At 41.2% G+C, this 18,757-nt stretch overlaps 1 protein-coding gene across 5 annotated transcripts in view; it reads left to right on the top strand.

Annotated features, from left to right (window-relative positions):
* Positions 1-18,757, top strand: part of ndrg4 (NDRG family member 4) — a 131,685-nt gene that overhangs the window by 102,218 nt on the left and 10,710 nt on the right. For 3 of the 5 annotated variants that reach the window (XM_061928026.1, XM_061928029.1, XM_061928028.1), the window contains 5 exons: positions 3,204-3,255; positions 8,224-8,271; positions 15,736-15,771; positions 15,851-15,902; positions 16,047-16,085. In XM_061928026.1, the coding sequence (XP_061784010.1) occupies positions 3,204-3,255; positions 8,224-8,271; positions 15,736-15,771; positions 15,851-15,902; positions 16,047-16,085 (227 nt within the window). The remainder of the gene's footprint in view (positions 1-3,203; positions 3,256-8,223; positions 8,272-15,735; positions 15,772-15,850; positions 15,903-16,046; positions 16,086-18,757) is intronic. The other 2 variants (XM_061928027.1, XM_061928030.2) reach the window with 1 other exon arrangement.

Here is an 18,757-nt window from a genome sequence, read left to right as displayed (position 1 = left end):
GTCTACTATGTTCACTATTTTATTTAAGGACAAAATGGTTCTTCGATTGCAATAAGACACATATGTTTAATGTACCGTAAGATTTTTTTGTTAAAATAAAGCCAATAATCCCATTTTTTTGTGGTCCCCCTTATTTAGAAATGTACCGAAAAGTATTGAAAAGTATTGAAATACATTTTGGTACCGGTACCGGTTCTAAAATATTGGTACCGGGACAACACTAGTAGGTACATAAAGAAACACCACCAAAGACTTCCTTATTGTTCGCTGTCTGCTCTGTCGTCCATAAGTTGCAGACATTTTCAGTGTATGTTTTACACTAGAAAAGTGTCTGAAGTGAAGTGAAATGAATTATATTTATATAGCGCTTTTCTCTAGTGACTCAAAGCACTTTACATAGTGAAACCCAATATCTAAGTTACATTTAAACCAGTGTGGGTGGCACTGGGAGCAGGTAGGTTAAGTGTCTTGCCCAGTAACTAGGATGGCGGATGCGGGGATCGAACCTGTAACCCTCAAGTTGCTGGCACGGCCGCGCTACCAACCGAGCTATACCGCCCCGAAAAAAAAAAGTGTCTGTCCCACTTAAACATTAACAGAAACAGGAATTAGCCATGAATTGATTAACGTGGACCCCGACTTAAACAAGTTGAAAAACTTACCATTTAGTGGTCAATTGTACGGAAGATGCACTGTACTGTGCAATCTACTAATAAAAGTTTCAATCAATCAAAGGTCCGAGCTACAAGGTAGGACAAGGCAAAAGGTTGACATATTATTGTGTTATTCCTGCTTTGTCTACACATTGCAAATAGCCAAAATGTGCGGGGAAGTGGCAAGCATTGGAAAAAGGTGCAGGGATTGGTAAACGTTGCGTGAATTTCTGAGTTTACCTTCTCAGTGGCCTTGTGGTTAGAGTGTCCGCCCTGAGATCGGTAGGTCGTGAGTTCAAACCCCGGCCGAGTCATACCAAAGACTATAAAAATGGAATTGGTGGTTAAATCACCAAAAATGATTCCCGAGCGCGGCCACTGCTCCCCTCCATGGGGATGGGTCAAATGCAGAGGATTATTTCACCACGCCTAGTGTGTGTGTGACTATCGTTGGGACTTTAACTTTAACTTTACGTCATTGCGAATTCCAGGAGTGAAATGACTTCGGGGAATAATGAACAACAATCCATCCATCCATCCAACTTCTTCCGCTTATCCGAGGTCGGGTCGCGGGGGCAGCAGCCCAAGCAGGGAAGCACAGACTTCCCTTTCCCCAGCCACTTCGTCCAGCTCTTCCCGGGGGATCCCGAGGCGTTCCCAGGCCAGCCGGGAGACATAGTCTTCCCAACGTGTCCTGGGTCTTCCCCGTGGCCTCCTACCGGTCGGACGTGCCCTAAACACCTCCCTAGGGAGGCGTTCGGGTGGCATCCTGACCAGATGCCCGAGCCACCTCATCTGGCTCCTCTCGATATGGAGGAGCAGCGGCTTTACTTTGAGCTCCTCCCGGATGGCAGAGCTTCTCACCTTATCTCTAAGGTAGAGACCCGCCACCCGGCGGAGGAAACTCATTTCGGCCGCTTGTACCCGTGATCTTGTCCTTTCGGTCATAAGCCAAAGCTCATGACCATAGGTGAGGATGGGAACGTAGATCGACCGGTAAATTGAGAGCTTTGCCTTCCGGCTCAGCTCCTTCTTCACCACAACGGACCGATACAGCGTCCGCATTACTGAAGACGCCGCACCGATCCGCCTGTCGATCTCACGATCCACTCTTCCCTCACTCGTGAACAAGACTCCGAGGTACTTGAACTCCTCCACTTAGGGCAGGGTCTCCTCCGCAACCCGGAGATGGCACTCCACCCTTTTCTGGGCGAAAACCAATTCAATGAAGTGATAATCATGTAATCCTACAATACCTGTGAGACACAGCCATTGGATGTATTTAGTAACTAGCGCTAACAACATGCACTGGACACATTCATTTGGAGCATCAACATCTCCTACCAGTAACTACCAATGACTGCCAATGCTAAACTAAAAAAGTTAATGCTCTCTCTTGCTGACTTTATCACTGTGGAGGTTGTCCTCCAGGGGGTTCTTCTGACCACCAAGCACCGACATGAGAGCTCGGTTCAGGGTTACAATAAAGTTTTATTGTGCCAATGTCCACAGGTTGCTTTCCAGCAATTGTCTTTTGTCTCTCTCTGGCAGGCTCGCTCTCGCTCTCGCTCTAGTTCCCCTCCAGCTCCAACCACGTCTCTCCTCCCGGTTGCTGGTTATACAGAGCGACAGATGATTAGATAACAAGGCCCAGGTGGGCCATCTACGCACCTGTCGCTGACTTCGAGGCCGGTCCTGGCAAACCCCGCTTCGCTGCAGGCCTGCAGGCCACACACCCCTCCACAATCACACTTAACCTTTCTTTATTTTCATGTCTATTTACATTGTAGATTGTCACTGAAGGCATCAAAACTATGAATGAACACATGTGGAGTTATGTACTTAACAAAAAAAGGTGAAATAACTGCAAATATGTTTTGTATTCTAGTTTCTTCAAAATAACCACCCCTTTGCTCTGATTACTGATTTGCACACTCTTGGCATTCTCTTAATGAGCTTCAAGAGGTAGTCACCTGAAATGGTTTTCACTTCACAGGTGACATAGTTGTGATGCCTTCAGTGACAATCTACAATGTAAATAGTCTTGAAAATAAAGAAAACACATTAAAATGAGAAGGTGTGTCCAAACGTTTGGCCTGTACTGTACTCACACACTCTCATAAAGTATCTCTCAGTGGCATGCGCGGCTACTTCCTATTACTTCCGTATTATTGATAGTATTTATTACTAACCCTAAACGACGTCTGTCATTTAAAACGTTGTATGTAGGTAATCCTAGTGAGCCAACCACAACCACAAGAAGCAAAATACATTTAATCGAAAACAGCATTAAAACCTCAACATGAGACACAAACATGTCATCCTTTTATAAAAGTAACAGTTAGCTACTAACATAATTTGGCCAAGGTTATCATTTAGATAAACAGAGAAAAGAGGGAACTTAAGCAGGATTTTGACTAACGCCTGCAACAACAAACTGTTTGACAGCTAAACTTGTTCTGGAAGCCTTAGATTGACATTTCATGTTACATAAATGGAGCATATGTTGACATTACTAATAAACAAACATACATTTTGGTTCTGTTTTAGGTGTCCAGTTATGTTGGTTGTGGGAGACAATGCCCCAGCAGAGGAGGGCGTGGTGAGTGAGAAATCTTTCTTCTCTTCTTTCTTTGTAAAGCACCTTGACTTCCTCTTCTTTACTCTGATACACCTTTTTTTTAACTGCACCTTTAAAAGAACAGTATTGACAAAATAAATCCCAATTGATCATGTCAAAGCTTAAATAACAAAAGTAAATGGAGCAGTTTAATCAATGGTTTGTTTCAATCCGAAGTCAGACTGAATTCAATGGAAGAGAAAAAGAAATCCAACCACAACACCTGATTATAACATACAGACATAACAGACATGTTTTACTTGTTGGTATCTGGAAATATGTCATTGTTGTTCTGAAATTACAGCTGAGGGCTTTTGAGTAGAGATGGACTGATCGATCAGTATCAGACGATTTTGGTGAAAATGTACAAAACCATAAACCGGGTGAAGTTGGCACATTGTGTAAATCGTAAATCCATCCTTCCATCCATCCATCCATCCATCCATCCATCCATCCATTTTCTACCGCTTGTCCCTTTCGGGGTCGCGGGGGGTGCTGTAGCCTATCAATAAAAACAGAATACAATGATTTGCAAATCCTTTTCAACTTATATTCAATTGAAAAGACTGCAAAGACAAGATATTTAATGTTCGAACTGAGAAACGTAATTTTTTTGTGTGCAAATAATCATTAACTTAGAATTTAATGGCAGCAACACATTGCAAAAAAGTTGGCACCGGGGCATTTTTACCACTGTGTTACATGGCCTTTCCTTTTAACAACACTCTGTAAACGTTTGGCATTTCAATCAATGTTTATTTATATATCCCTAAATCACAAGTGTCTCAAAGGGCTGCACAAGCCACAACGACATCCTCGGTACAGAGCCCACATAAGGGCAAGGAAAAACTCACCCCAGTGGGATGTCGATGTGAATGACTATGAGAAACCTTGGAGAGGATCGCATATGTGGGTAACCCCATCCCCATCCCCCATACATAATAACCAGGTACCTTTAGATATATAAGTAGGGGGGTCCCCACTACATCTTTCCATCAGTTTAGGGGTCCTTGGCCTGGAAAAGATTGAAGACCCCTGCATAATGCGATTGCTACTCCCTTGAACAGATAGACGTTAGGCCTTTGGGCGACAAGCGAAATATTAATTTAGAAATGAATCCAGGTCGCAGGTTTTTGTGCAGCCAAGATCAAATGCACCCAGAAAGCCGATGCAATAGAAAGATTAAAAATGTATTTGTCAGTTGAGTGTTATTACTGTACAATATGTCCTTATTTCACACACTAAGCCGTTCAGTCAAGCAGCCTATTTAAAGCTTTTCAAACGCTCAAATTTTTACCCTTTTATGACCCTGTTTGCATGTCCATCTGTGTGTGGGTGCAGGATGTCTTTGTAAGCATTGTTTTTGGGGCCAAATGGGCTTATGTGTGCGGATATGCTGCTGTCCTTGGTAATCCCAGGCATGCAAACCCCGTAATAAGATCTGCAGTCAGAAAGATGGGAGGCGGGACATTAAAAGACATTTTATTTGATCAGATACGACAGATGGAGGTCAGGCTTTGTTTCTGTGTGCGTGCGTGTGTGTGTGTGTGTGTGTGTGTGTGTGTGTGTGTGTGTGTGTGTGTGTGTGTGTTGATTTAGGTAAAAATCAGGGACATATTTCAGTCTGGGATGGCTTTCCATTTGGGGACAAACATCACTGTACCCAAATAAATTTACCTTTAATCATATTCTACCTAATCCAACAATCTTTTTTGTTTGGCTTTTGTCAAAGTCCTTAAAAGTGACTTTTTTCAGATATTATGTTTGAGTGTGTTGCCCGGATCAAGTTTTGTTTCCCTTAGTTCTGTTTCAGCACCCCTGGGTTTGTGTTTCTTGGTTGTCATGGGTGCTGATTATTTTCACTTGCCTCTGATTAGTGTTCGGGATGCTCACCTGCTCCCAGGCACTATTCAGAGAATTATTTATTCCTGCCTTTCGCCACATCTGGCTGTCTTGTTTGCTATAAGCAACAAGTTAAGTTTGTGTATATCTTGCTTCTGGTGCCTATGCCTGTTTATCTTTTGACTCCCGTGCAAAGTTTCACCTTAGCTCCCCGTGCTATAGGCGCGCTTGTTTGTATTTTGAAGGATTTATGAGACTAAATCATTGTCTTACCTGCACCTTGCCTCCGGAGTTCCTGCTGCATCTTGGGAGAACGATCTGTGCATAAACATGCAACTTAGATTTAGACTTGGACTTAGACAAACTTCAATGATCCACAAGGGAAATTGTTCAACACAGTAGCTCAGTTACAATGATGGAAAGTGTAAGGATGGAAAGGACAATGCAGGTATAAATAGACTAATATAGCGATAAAAAAAATCTAACATATATACGAATATATACATAATATGTGTACAGAATAATATATATACAGATATATTATATTATGTCTATAACATATATACAATATATACCAATGACCATCTACCACCCAAGCATAACAGAGTGTGTGTAATTTTCCACACTGCTCCTAGTGGAAGTCTGTTACACGGTAAAAAAATTAGCTCAATTGCTACAGTGTTACCGTAAAAATAAAGCGGTACCTTTTTTTTTTTTTTGCTTGTTTTTCATTTATAGTTACAAAAAAAACCTGGCAGTTCAGTTACCATAATTTCACCGTAAAAACATGTATTTATTTATTGTTACTGTTATTTAATTACAGTAATTTGGTGGAAAAAAAACATACATTTTACAGAAAAATTCCGCCAGCTTTTTACTGTCAAATCTTCTACAGTGTTCTACATCATACACATGTCCCAATTATGACTGTATTTTCTGACTTAAAGAGGAAGTGCACTCTATTTGGAATATTGCCTATCTTTCAAAATCATTATGATAGACATGACGATGGATGTTATTTAATTTTTTTGTAATCTAAATATGAAATAAATATTTAATCAAAAATTGCTCTATTTTGCTTATAGAGTCCTTACAAAAACATCCAAACACCTCTGTTAATGTTTTATATACATGATGTAAGTATACATGTAATGTCGTAACGAGCACCTTTATAATAACATTTATTATTTCTATATTTTGATCATTTAAGCATACGCGGCACATTCGTTTTGTAAACATATCACAACGTCCACTGAAGTCTTCATGAGAGCCAACAAACAAAAGTATCACTTACTGTACAAGGTCTGCTGTCATTAGAATGCCGACTACTGGGATGTTCATATTTTCCTATTTGGATGAAGAATGACTCATAATTCTCGCAAAGAAAAGGGGCGTGTAACCAAGCGTCTTTAGTGTCGTTCTCACAATTTCAAGTCTAATTTGGCTGTCAAAGTGTACCAACTTGTCGGAATAGGTCCTCCGCCTTCTTCTATCCAGGTAAAAGGCATGATTTATGATCTACGATAAACTGCCATGGAGCAAGGAAGCGAGGAAACAGCTGACCACTCGATGTAAACATTACACAAGCTCATGATCACGGTGCTTATAACAAAAATATCACTAATACTTGGTTAATATTAAAGTCACAAAATGTTGATGGAGTATTGTTGCCGCTTTTTGGATGTTTTTTATTACATTTTATTGGCGGAATAGAGGACCTCCCATTGGTTTTGCTGTAAGCGGACTTCTATTTACATGTATTTGCAATTTAGAATGCAATAAAAAAAAACAAAAAAAAAACATCCCTCGTCATGTGTTTCATAATGATTGTGAACGATAGGCAAAATTGCCCCCCCCCCCCCAAATAAACAGTTACCCTTTCAGTGTAACCCAAAAATTATCAAAAAGTGTTGTCCTTGAAGTCAGGTGTTCTGTCATATGACTCCAAAGATGGCCTGTGTGTGTGTGTGTGTGTGTGTGTGTGTGTGTGTGTGTGTGTGTGTGTGTGTGTGTGTGTGTGTGTGTGTGTGTGTGTGTGTGTGTGTGTGTGTGTGTGTGTGTGTGTGTGTGTGTGTTGTCAGCCTATCGGAGTGACTCATTGCTGCAGCACACTGCAGTATCTGGGTCACTCACGTGGTGTCTCTGCCTTACACAACAGAACTTGTTTATGTCAACAGCAGACAGAGGATAGGATCCAGCTGAACCAATATAATGGTTTATTTACCAAAATAAAGTGATTTGCAAGAAAGATTTTCAGTTCCACCTAAGCTGTAATTACCATGTTACTATGCTATATAACATTTAATGTCCCGGTTGTCCCGGAATACAATGACATGTTTAAAAGGTGCGGTCAAAACAATTATTTATTACACCAAAAGAGAAGAAGCTCATCGGTGCAGCAAGACGCGGAAATTAAACATAATGTTAATAAACATACAGTATGTTAAATATACGTTAGGTCAGGAAAAAACACAGAGGCTATTTCATCCCTACAAGGCTGTTTTGCAGGTTTCCCTGCTCTTCAGGGGATTTTATGTTAAATTATGTTTAAGTATGTTAAATATATACTTATGCTAAAACACAGTTTGATAATTATATGAAATAATGTTAATGTTGACACAATAGCTTAAATATATAATTGTGTCCTGTCATTTATCTTTTTGTCAGTGCAATAAACTGCATATTTTAGTTATTAATTAAGTTGTAAACGGTGATTAGCTGATTCAAATGTTCAATCATTTGACAGCCCTAGATTTAATTTAATAGTTTTTCTGCTGTGCTAATTAGCGTGTATGTTTTGGCCACATAAAGTATACTATCCTACTATAAACTAGAAAATAATTAGTTAATAAGCAGGCGCTACCTCCCAATAGTAAACAAAAAGCTCTGAATACAGAATCAGTCCCTAAATGTTCCTTATCCCATTTTTGATGTTTCATGAAAGTTTCATGAAAATGCGACCATACGTTCTTGAGCGATGTTGCTAACTAACTAACTGAAAAACGAACGATTCCGTAATCTCCTGGCTGAAGTGATGATGTATTTCTGCAAGTCTATTTCAGGCACAGAGTTGATCTGTCGTAACTTTTTGCTGTATTTATTCTCCAGGTGGAGTGTAACTCCAAACTTGACCCAACCAACACCACCTTCCTCAAGGTAATGATTCATTACTAGGAAATGGGGAGACGAGCAAATAATAGACATTTTGAAAGTGTTTGGGCTTGTCTCAATCATTCTCACAACTATTTGGGAGGACACGGTATCAATTTCAGCCTGATTTTAAGCTTTATTTTCTTTCTATTTTTTCAATTTTTTTAAGAGTGATCATGTAGTGTTTACTTTATCGAACAGGATGACAGTGCACTTATTTTATTGTGGGTGAAAAGCCGGACTAATTAACAATGCTAAATTAGGGCAGCAGGTTTGTACTTAAATACAATTATTTAGAAACTGAAAAATCAAGTTGTGAAGTTGCATTTTGAAAAATACATCAGTGTATTCTAAAATAAAAATAATTTGGTACCGGTACCAGTTCGAAAATGTATATCGATACTTTTCGATAATTTTCCAAATAAAGCGAGATACGAAAAAGTCTAAATTTTGGCTCTATTTTAACAGAAAATCTTGCAATACAATAAACATATGTTTCCTATTGCAGTCAAAGAACAATTTTAGAAGGTTAAAATATAAATTAAAAGGCATTAAACACATATTACATATAGTCTGACATAATCAATGATTAGATTAGAATAGAATAAAGAAGCTTTATTTACATTATATTAAATGCTTCATGATTTATGGTTGCCAATCCTGGTATGTGCTTTAAGAAAAATACAATTATTAGTAAGTACCAGAGGTGGGACCAAGTCATTGTTTTGCAAGTCACAAGTAAGTCTCAAGTCTTTGCCCTCAAGTCCGAGTCAAGTCCCGAGTCAAGACAGGCAAGCCCCGAGTCAAGTCCAAAGTCAAGACTGGAAAGTCTCAAGTCAAGTCCTAAGTCCTGCATTTTGAGTTTCGAGTCCTTTCAAGTCCTTTTAACCACAGACTAATATATTGACACAGATTGTGTATGCTTTTCAAACGCTGTATTTATTTATTAAAACAAGTGCATTTTAAATTGCAGGAAAGAAAATTGTGCTGACATTGCACTTTATAATAGCACTATTAACCAGTCATTTTAAACATTAACTCATTCCTTTACAGAACAAACACATTGAAAAATAAAGTGCAAATGTACTTATTTGTACAAAAGTGTTAACATTGAAAAAACATGACATATACGTGAACATAACAAAAAAGTTGTACTTTTTATATGTCAGGGCCCTATGCTGCATTGCATTTGCAAAAGACCAAATTAGCCAAGAGTCTGTCAGTCATTTGTGCACGATGGGGGCGTAGTATGATGCCACCATGGCTGAAAACTCGCTCCACTGGAGCACTGGAGGCAGGCACTGCCAAGACTCTCATGGCCACTCGGAACAGTGAAGGAAGAGTCTTCATGTTCAATGCCCAGAACAAAAGGGGGGAGAGAGTTGTTTTGGGTTGGTGCACTACTTGTAAGTGTATCTTGTGTTTTTTATGTTGATTTAATTAAAAAAATAAAAAAATTCTTGTGCGGCCCGATACCAATCGATCCACGGACCAGTACCGGGCCCGGTGGTTGGGGACCACTGAGGTAAACAACCAACAGTATGTCAGAAAGCTAGCTAAAACGGTACACATTCATAATATAGTATACATTTTAACTGACCTTTATTTTACTATTTTTGTCTTTTTTTAGGTGGCTAAAATACGCGGTGCTGCTGACCGCCGTCTAACGTTACGTGTGATATATTGACTAACGTAACCCTGCTTAAAAAAAATCACTGAACAAAAAGTATGAATAAGGTAGTGAACTGCAACAGATTCCCGTGTTTGCAATAACGTTATAACGTTAGCAGTGAGTTTACAGCCTCACTGATTTAACTACACAGCAAATAAAAGTCACGTTACTTAGCCAATAAACGTTATCTTACATTCAAAACTTACCGTTCTTTGTGCAACTTCAAATGCCGGACGAAGTTGGAAGTTGTTGCCTCTCCATCAGTAATTTTCGAACCGCATGTGTTGCATACTGCAAACCGTTTTGTGTTGACCACCTTGTAATTTTTATACCCAAACAAAATTATTTTAGGTATCATTTTTTGTTCACTGGCGTGTGGTTTGGACATGTCTTCTTCGTTGGTTGTCCTGCAATTTGATTGGATGAATGCTGTGTGATGAAAACAAAGTAGATCTAATTTGATTGGCTGTTGTACCACACCAGCTGACACACGCAACGCTGATAGACAAGTACACAATGAAAAATACGGAGCGCTCCCGAATAACTTTTTCATCTTTGGGTTTTGGGGAAAGTAGCAAGTCATGTCAAGTCATGTCAATTCAAAAGGCTCAAGTCCAAGTGAAGTCACAAGTCATTGATGTTAAAGTCTAAGTCGAGTTGCAAGTCTTTTTACATTTTGTCAAGTCGAGTCTAAAGTCATCAAATTCATGACTCGAGTCTGACTCGAGTCCAAGTCATGTGACTCGAGTCCACACCTCTGGTAAGTACTAAAAACAAAACTATGGATAAATGTATCCAGAGAAGCCATGTAGCAGGTAAAACACACATCTGTTAAAGATAAAACGCCAATTGTTGCAATTTGTTACCAAATTCAGTCATTTTACTTGCACTATTTGATGTTAGATGGGCGGTCTTAACTTCGCTAATATTTGGCATCAAGCCAAGCAGCTGTGTGCGCGGCTCTGTATCTACATGTTATGTATCTACATGTTATGTATCTACACGTTATGTATCTACATGTTATGTATCTACACGTTATGTATCTACATGTTATGTATCTACACTTTATGTATCTACACGTTATGTATCTACACATTATGTATCTACACGTTATGTATCTACACGTTATGTATCTACATGTTATGTATCTACATGTTATGTGTCTACACGTTATGTATCTACACGTTATGTATCTACACGTTATGTAGCTACATGTTATGTATCTACATGTTATGTATCTACACGTTATGTATCTACACGTTATGTATCTACACGTTATGTATCTACATGTTATGTATCTACACGTTATGTATCTACATGTTATGTGTCTACATGTTATGTATCTACACGTTATGTATCTACATGTTATGTGTCTACATGTTATGTATCTACATGTTATGTATCTACACATTATGTATCTACATGTTATGTATCTACACGTTATGTATCTACACGTTATGTATCTACATGTTATGTATCTACATGTTATGTGTCTACACGTTATGTATCTACACGTTATGTATCTACACGTTATGTAGCTACATGTTATGTATCTACATGTTATGTATCTACACGTTATGTAGCTACATGTTATGTATCTACATGTTATGTATCTACATGGTATGTATCTACACGTTATGTATCTACATGTTATGTGTCTACATGTTATGTATCTACATGTTATGTATCTACACATTATGTATCTACATGTTATGTATCTACACGTTATGTATCTACATGTTATGTACGAACGGTAGCAGTACTTTTCAAAGGCAGTATAGTACCGAATTCAATCAATTAGTATCGCGATACTTTCTTAGTACCGGTATACCGAACAACCCTAGCGCACACCATTTTTTTTAGGTTGATTACAAGTATAATTCACTCTAGTAAATCTTTTAACTAAATAAATTATTAAAAACATGTTTTACTTTTATATATTTTGATATTTCAGCTTGAAGCTTCTGTATTTTTTTTTAGATTCAAATCTTATTCTTTACACTTTCAAATGCTATTTTTGGTTTAAAATATACATTTTTCACATTTAAATCTTTTTTTTTTTTTCAGATTTAGACTTTTGGCCCAAATTACGTGGGGTGGGGGGACGTGTCATCCACTGAGAGGGGGGTGGCATTATAACGGACAGCCAAGCAAAAACCACGTTGCCTTTTGGGAGTGTAGGAAACTCAACACTTTATATAAGCTACACCAGAGGTCCTTAACCACTGGATAATGGCAGCAATTATTTTATTGTGAGATAATATACTGTTAGAAAGCCCACAGCTTTTGCAAGTTTATGTCGTTTTGTTTAATTACGCTTCGCCAAGCGTTCACTTCTCCAGTTTATTTAGCCGTCTTGCAATGCATAATTGTGTACGATGAGATCAAATAAAAAACAATGTTGGCTATTATAAGCAACTTTAGGCTTGTTTTGTAACGTGGAGTTGCTCATTTGTGTCTGCGTAAATCACACTATTGCCTTCGAGCTCTTCTCAATAGACAAAGATATGAAAGTGCCCGTAAGTTTGCTCTCCACACTGTGTTTAAAACAGTGGTGTGCCGTCAGGGCCAGCAAGGCCTTCTCTGCTGCATAACCAGAAATCATGATCATAATTAAAGATAAAAGACATTTTTTATTCTGCTGAGGGCCATCCAATCTCTGTACAACCAAAGCGAGAGTTGTGTCCGGGTGCTTGGATGTAATTCGGATCCGTTTCCAGTGGGGGTTGGTCTCCGCCAGGGCTGCGCTCTGTCACCTATCCTGTTTGTGATTTTCATGGACAGGATTTCCTGGCAGAGTCGTGGCCATGGCGGAGAGGGTATACATCTCGGGGGGCTAAAGGTCACGTCACTGCTGTTTGCAGATGATGTGGTCCAGCTCTCACTGGATCGGTTCGCAGCCGAGTGTTCAGCGGCTGGAATGAGGATCAGCATCTTCAAATCTGAGGCCATGGTTCTCAGCAGGAAACCAATGGTTTGTACAGTCCAGGTAGAGGACGAGACTCTGTCCCAGGTGGAGGAGTTTAAGTATCTCGGGGTCTTGTTCACAAGTGAGGGAAAGATGGAGAAGGAAATCAGCCGGAGAATCGGAGCAACTGGGGCAGTATTGCAGTCTCTCTGCCGCACTGTTGTGACAAAACGAGAGCTGAGCCAGAAGGCAAAGCTCTCGGTCTACCGAGCTATCTACATTCCTACTCTCACCTATGGTCATGAAGTGTGGGTCATGACCGAAAGAATAAGATTGCGGATACAAGCGGCCGAAATGAGTTTCCTCAGAAGGGTGGCTGGCAGCTCCCTTAGAGATAGGGTGAGAAGTTCAGTCACCCGAGAGAGACTCGGAGTAGAGCCGCTGCTCCTTCGCTTGGAAAGGAGCCAGCTTCGGTGGTTCGGGCATCTCGTGCGGATGCCTCATGAGCGTCTCCCGAAGAAGGTCCTCGTTGCACGTACCACTGGGAGCAGACCCTGCGGCAGGCCAAGGACCAGATGGGGGGATTACATCTCCTCTCTGGCCTGGGAACGCTTCGGGATTCCCCAGGAGGAAGTTGCTAATGTTACTCTGGAGAGGGAAGTCCGGGGGTCCATGCTGGAGCTGTTGTCCCCGCGACCCGATTCCGCATAAGCGGTTGAAGATGTATGGATGGACAAAGTGCATTATTTTGTTTAACATTGAATTGAATTGAATTTGGGACATGCTCTCCCTGAAATAATCCTAATACCCACTACAACTCCAATTTTGCACACATTTTATATAACATAATAAATATGATCGGAATTCACCGTGTATGGTGAGGATGGTGTTCTGCTGACCTCGACTGCGGAAGTTGTGGATCGGTGGAGGGAATACTTCGAAGACCTCCTCAATCCCATCAACACGTCTTCCTATGAGGAAGCAGTGCTTGGGGAATCTGTGGTGGGCTCTCCTATTTCTGGGGCTGAGGTTGCTGAGGTAGTTAAAAAGCTCCTTGGTGGCAGGGTCCCGGGGGTAGATGAGACCCGCCCGGAGTTCCTTAAGGCTCTGGATGCTGTGGGGCCGTCTTGGTTGACAAGACTCTGCAGCACCGTGTGGACATCGGGGGCGGTACCTCTGGATTGGCAGACCGGGGTGGTAGTTCCTCTCTTTAAAAAGGGGAACCGGAGGGTGTGTTCTAACTATCGTGGGATCACACTCCTCAGCCTTCCCGGTAAGGTCTATTCAGGTGTACTGGAGAGGAGGCTACGCCGGATAGTCGAATCTCGGATTCAGGAGGAACAGTGTGGTTTTCGTCCTGGTCGTGGAACTGTGGACCAGCTCTATACTCTCAGCAGGGTCCTTGAGGGTGTATGGGAGTTTGCCCAACCAGTCTACATGTGCTTTGTGGACTTGGAGAAGGCATTCGACCGTGTCCGTCGGGAAGTCCTGTGGGGAGTGCTCAGAGAGTATGGGGTATGGGACTGTCTGATTGTGGCGGTCTGCTCCCTGTATGATCAGTGTCAGCGCTTGGTCCGCAGTAAGTCGGACACGTTTCAAGTGAGGGTTGGACTCCGCCAAGGCTGCCCTTTGTCACCGATTCTGTTCATAACTTTTATGGACAGAATTTCTAGGCGCAGTCAAGGCGTTGAGGGGATCCGGTTTGGTGGCTGCAGGATTAGGTCTCTGCTTTTTGCAGATGATGTGGTCCTGATGGCTTCATCTGGCCAGGATCTTCAGCTCTCACTGGATCGGTTCGCAGCCAAGTGTGAAGCGACTGGGATAAGAATCAGCACCTCCAAGTCCGAGTCCATGGGTCTCGCCCGGAAAAAGGTGGAGTGCCATCTCCGGGTTGGGGAGGAGATCTTGCCCCAAGTGGAGGAGTTCAAGTACCTCGGAGTTTTGTTCACGAGTGAGGGAAGAGTGGATCGTGAGATCGACAGGCGGATCGGTGTGGCGTCTTCAGTAATGCGGACGCTGTATTGATCCGTTGTGGTGAAGAAGGAGCTGAGCCGTAAGGCAAAGCTCTCAATTTACCGGTCGATCTATGTTCCCATCCTCACCTATGGTCATGAGCATTGGGTTATGACCGAAAGGACAAGATCACGGGTACAAGCGGCCGAAATGAGTTTCCTCCGCCGGGTGGCGAGTCTCTCCCTTAGAGATAGGGTGAGAAGGGTGCTCCTCCACATCGAGAGGAGCCAGATGAGGTGGTTCGGGCATCTGGTCAGGATGCCACCCGAACGCCTCCCTAGGGAGGTGTTTAGGGCACGTCCAACCGGTAGGAGGCCACGGGGAAGACCTAGGACACGTTGGGAAGACTATGTCTCCCGGCTGGCCTGGGAATGCCTCGGGATCCCCTGGGAAGAGCTGGACGAAGCGGCTGGGGAGAGGGAAGTCTGGGCTTCCCTGCTTAGGCTGCTGCCCCCGCGACCCGACCTCGGATAAGCGAAAGAAGATGGATGGATGGATGGATGGGAATTCATTTAACTGTTTCCGTGAGGTGCTCAAAGATTCCCACCTCTATATATGATAAGAGCTTCAATATAAAGGCAACTTGTTTTTCCACTTTACTGGTACTTTAACACTTCCTGTCCATCACCCAACATGCACTTTGGTACCCGTCTGTTCCGAACGGAATGTTCCGTACTTAAAAATCAGATTACAATTACACGTACCTTAACACTCGTAGTGAATACAAATATCTTTTTGACAATAAAGTTTTGTATTTGTACTTCGAGAGATGCCCATATACTGTATCTGAGTGAAGAGAAATAAATGAAATGTTTGATGTCAGTCGTTAATATGGTGGATCTTCAGATATCATGAATTTGCTTCATTGGCCCCACAGATGGCTGACTCTGGTGGACTCCCCCAGCTGACACAGGTAACACTTTTCTTACTAAATCTTATCAAAATGTTTTTATTTTTAACAGTCTAATGTGGATATGTTGCTTTTTTTACAGCCCGGCAAGCTCACTGAGGCGTTTAAGTACTTCCTACAAGGAATGGGCTACAGTAAGTATCCAGCAGGGAGATGTGATGACTATATTGGAAGTATACGGATGCATCATTTTGGAAAAACATGACAGGAGTATTTTATGCCGAGACACATGAGTTGTAATAATATTGTTAATTGTCTTCCTCACCGCATTCTCTCAGTCGCTTCAGTGAAGGATCGGAGGTTGAGTGGAGGGCCAGGTACTCCCCCCCCCCCCCCCCCCCCATTTACTAAATACACCTTTAACCTTTACTGCTGCCCTGTATGATGAGCTTTTTGTTTTTTAATCAATACGATGTTTTATTATTCCTGGCATTTGCAAGACTGAAAGGCCCTCCATTTTGAAATGTTGACCAACATATTTTTTCCCGAAATGTAAAAATATAATACTCTTTCTTTGTTTCCCCTCATCCCTTTTGCATCTTCAAAAGTGTGCTTTGCATGACCCTCTCCTAGCTTTGGCAAGGCCTTGTTAATTGCATTCATAACTAACGGTCACCCTTTGAAATAAGCTGCATTGCAACAAGCATACTATATGGATACTACAGTACTTATGTTTACTATATTACATGTAGACAGTATGTCTACGTAGTATATCTGTGCATATGTATCCATGCTCCATGGTGTGTGTGTGTTAAAGGGGAACTGCACTTTTTTGGAAGTTCGTTCACAATCATTATCAAAGACATGACGACGGATGGATTTTTAAAAATACATTCTAACTATTAAATAAACGTGAAATAAAAGTCCGCTCAGTGGAGCCAATGGGAGCTCCACTATACTCCAATTACATTTTGTGACTTGAATATTAACCAAGTATTAGTGATATTGTTATTATCAGCGCTAACGCAGACAAACTATTTATAGCGGCACTGTGATAACAAGCTTGTGTACAATTTCGACATGATCGACTGTCGAGGTGTTTCCTTGCTTACTTGCTCGTCAAACTTTATTGTAGAACAGGGGTGCCCATTACGTCGATCGCGAGCTCCCGGTCAATGGCGAAGGGTGTGTCAGCAGATCGCCAGCCAGGCATTAAAAAAATAGACCTAAAAATGTTCGATCTTGCAATCTTCACGAAGACGTGACTTTCGTCACTTGATTGACATTCACGGCACGGTCTTGTGAGATGACGCTGGCTGCTGCCAGATCATTATTAAGAAAAAATGACCGACAGAAAGGCGATAAACACTTTTTATTTCAACCGTACCTCCCGTCAAAACTCTAAAGACAGACCGCACAGTTCCCGTCTTCACAATAAAAGTGCTGCTCCATCCTGCCAGAAAGCTAGCGCATACAAGCGAGCAAGCTATGGAGTTTGCCGTCAATGTATTTCTTGTAAAGTGTATATATAAGAGTATGGAAGCTGGACAAATAAGATGCCAAAAACCAGCCACTTTCATGTGGTATTGGACAAAAAGGAGGACTTTTTTCTCCTCCATTTGAAAATGTGGACATTATCATCACTACTGTCTGATTCCAATCAATGCAAGTCATCAGAATCAGGTAATACACCAACTTATATTCTTGTCTTCATTAAAGAAAGGAATTAAATATGTTTGTATTATCATTAAACACCTTTAACTTGTCAACAGAAACGTAATCTTTATTTCATAAATAAATAAATATAAATGCTATATATGAATGAGGTAGATCCCCTCGACTGAAAAGTAGCTCGCCTGCAGAAAAAGTGTGGGCACCCCATTTACTTTCCACTCACCTGGAAAGTAAATGGCTGAGGACGTACTCCGACAAGTTGGTACACTTACACAGCCATTTAGGTCCTGGAAATGGGGAGAACGACACGAAAAGACGCTTGGTCCTCAAATTCATCCTGCGGGGCAGACGGCATTAAAAGTTGTCTAATTGTGATTCATCCAAAATCACAAACATCTGAGTGTCCAGAGTTTTGCCCGCATCCTCCAATATTTGATGTACCTTCAACGGCTACCAGCATCTACAAATTTGTCGATACACCAGGACAACGCTTACTCCAATCAGCAGATGTTCTATTATCAGAAGCAAAATAGCGCTCATAGTTGAGTTTTAGTCTTGATAAAACACACTGTATGTGCTAAATAATTAGGGACTGCAATGTCCCTTTGGGACAGAGGACCCTATTGTATTTGTAAGGTTTTATTATTATTATTCCGCCACCTCTTTGAGCTGTAATTTGACCCCTTAACATGCTTCAAAACTCACCATATTTGACACACACATCAGGACTGGCGAAAATTGCCATCTATTTTTTAATTTTAAAAAAAACACTCAAAATTGCGCTCTAGCGCCCCCTAGGAAAAAACACAGACAAAACTGCTTGTAACGTCCGGTAGGAATGTCGTGGAGACATGAAACAAAAACCTCTATGTAGGTCTCACTTAGACCTAGATTTCATACATTAACATCCTTCAGCAAAAATCAACAGGAAGTTGGCAATTCCCCCTTCAAAACAAAAGTTTAGTAAAAACTTTCACTTTTGCCTCTTTGAGCTGTAATTTGACCCCCTTAACATGCTTCAAAACTCACCAAACTGGACACACACATCAGGACTAGCAAAAATTGCAATCTAATGAAAAAACCCAACCCCAAAACTCAAAATTGCGCTCTAGCGTCTCCTAGGAAGAAAACACAGACACAACTGCTCCTAGGAAGAAAAGTCAGACAAAACTGCCTGTAACTTCCAGTAAGAATGTCATAGAGACATGAAACAAAAACCTCTATGTAGGTCTCACTTAGACCTACATTTCATATATTGACAACCCCCAGCAAAAATCAACAGGAAGTTTGCAATTCCCCCTTCAAAACAAAAGTCTTGTAAAAACCGGTCACCTTTTTTCAAACATTATCTCCTCTGAGCGCGTTTGTCGTGTCG

This window comes from Nerophis lumbriciformis, linkage group LG35, assembly GCF_033978685.3.
Source record: "Nerophis lumbriciformis linkage group LG35, RoL_Nlum_v2.1, whole genome shotgun sequence".
Classification (NCBI taxonomy): domain Eukaryota; kingdom Metazoa; phylum Chordata; class Actinopteri; order Syngnathiformes; family Syngnathidae; genus Nerophis; species Nerophis lumbriciformis.
This window is presented reverse-complemented; position numbering and strand designations above follow the sequence as displayed.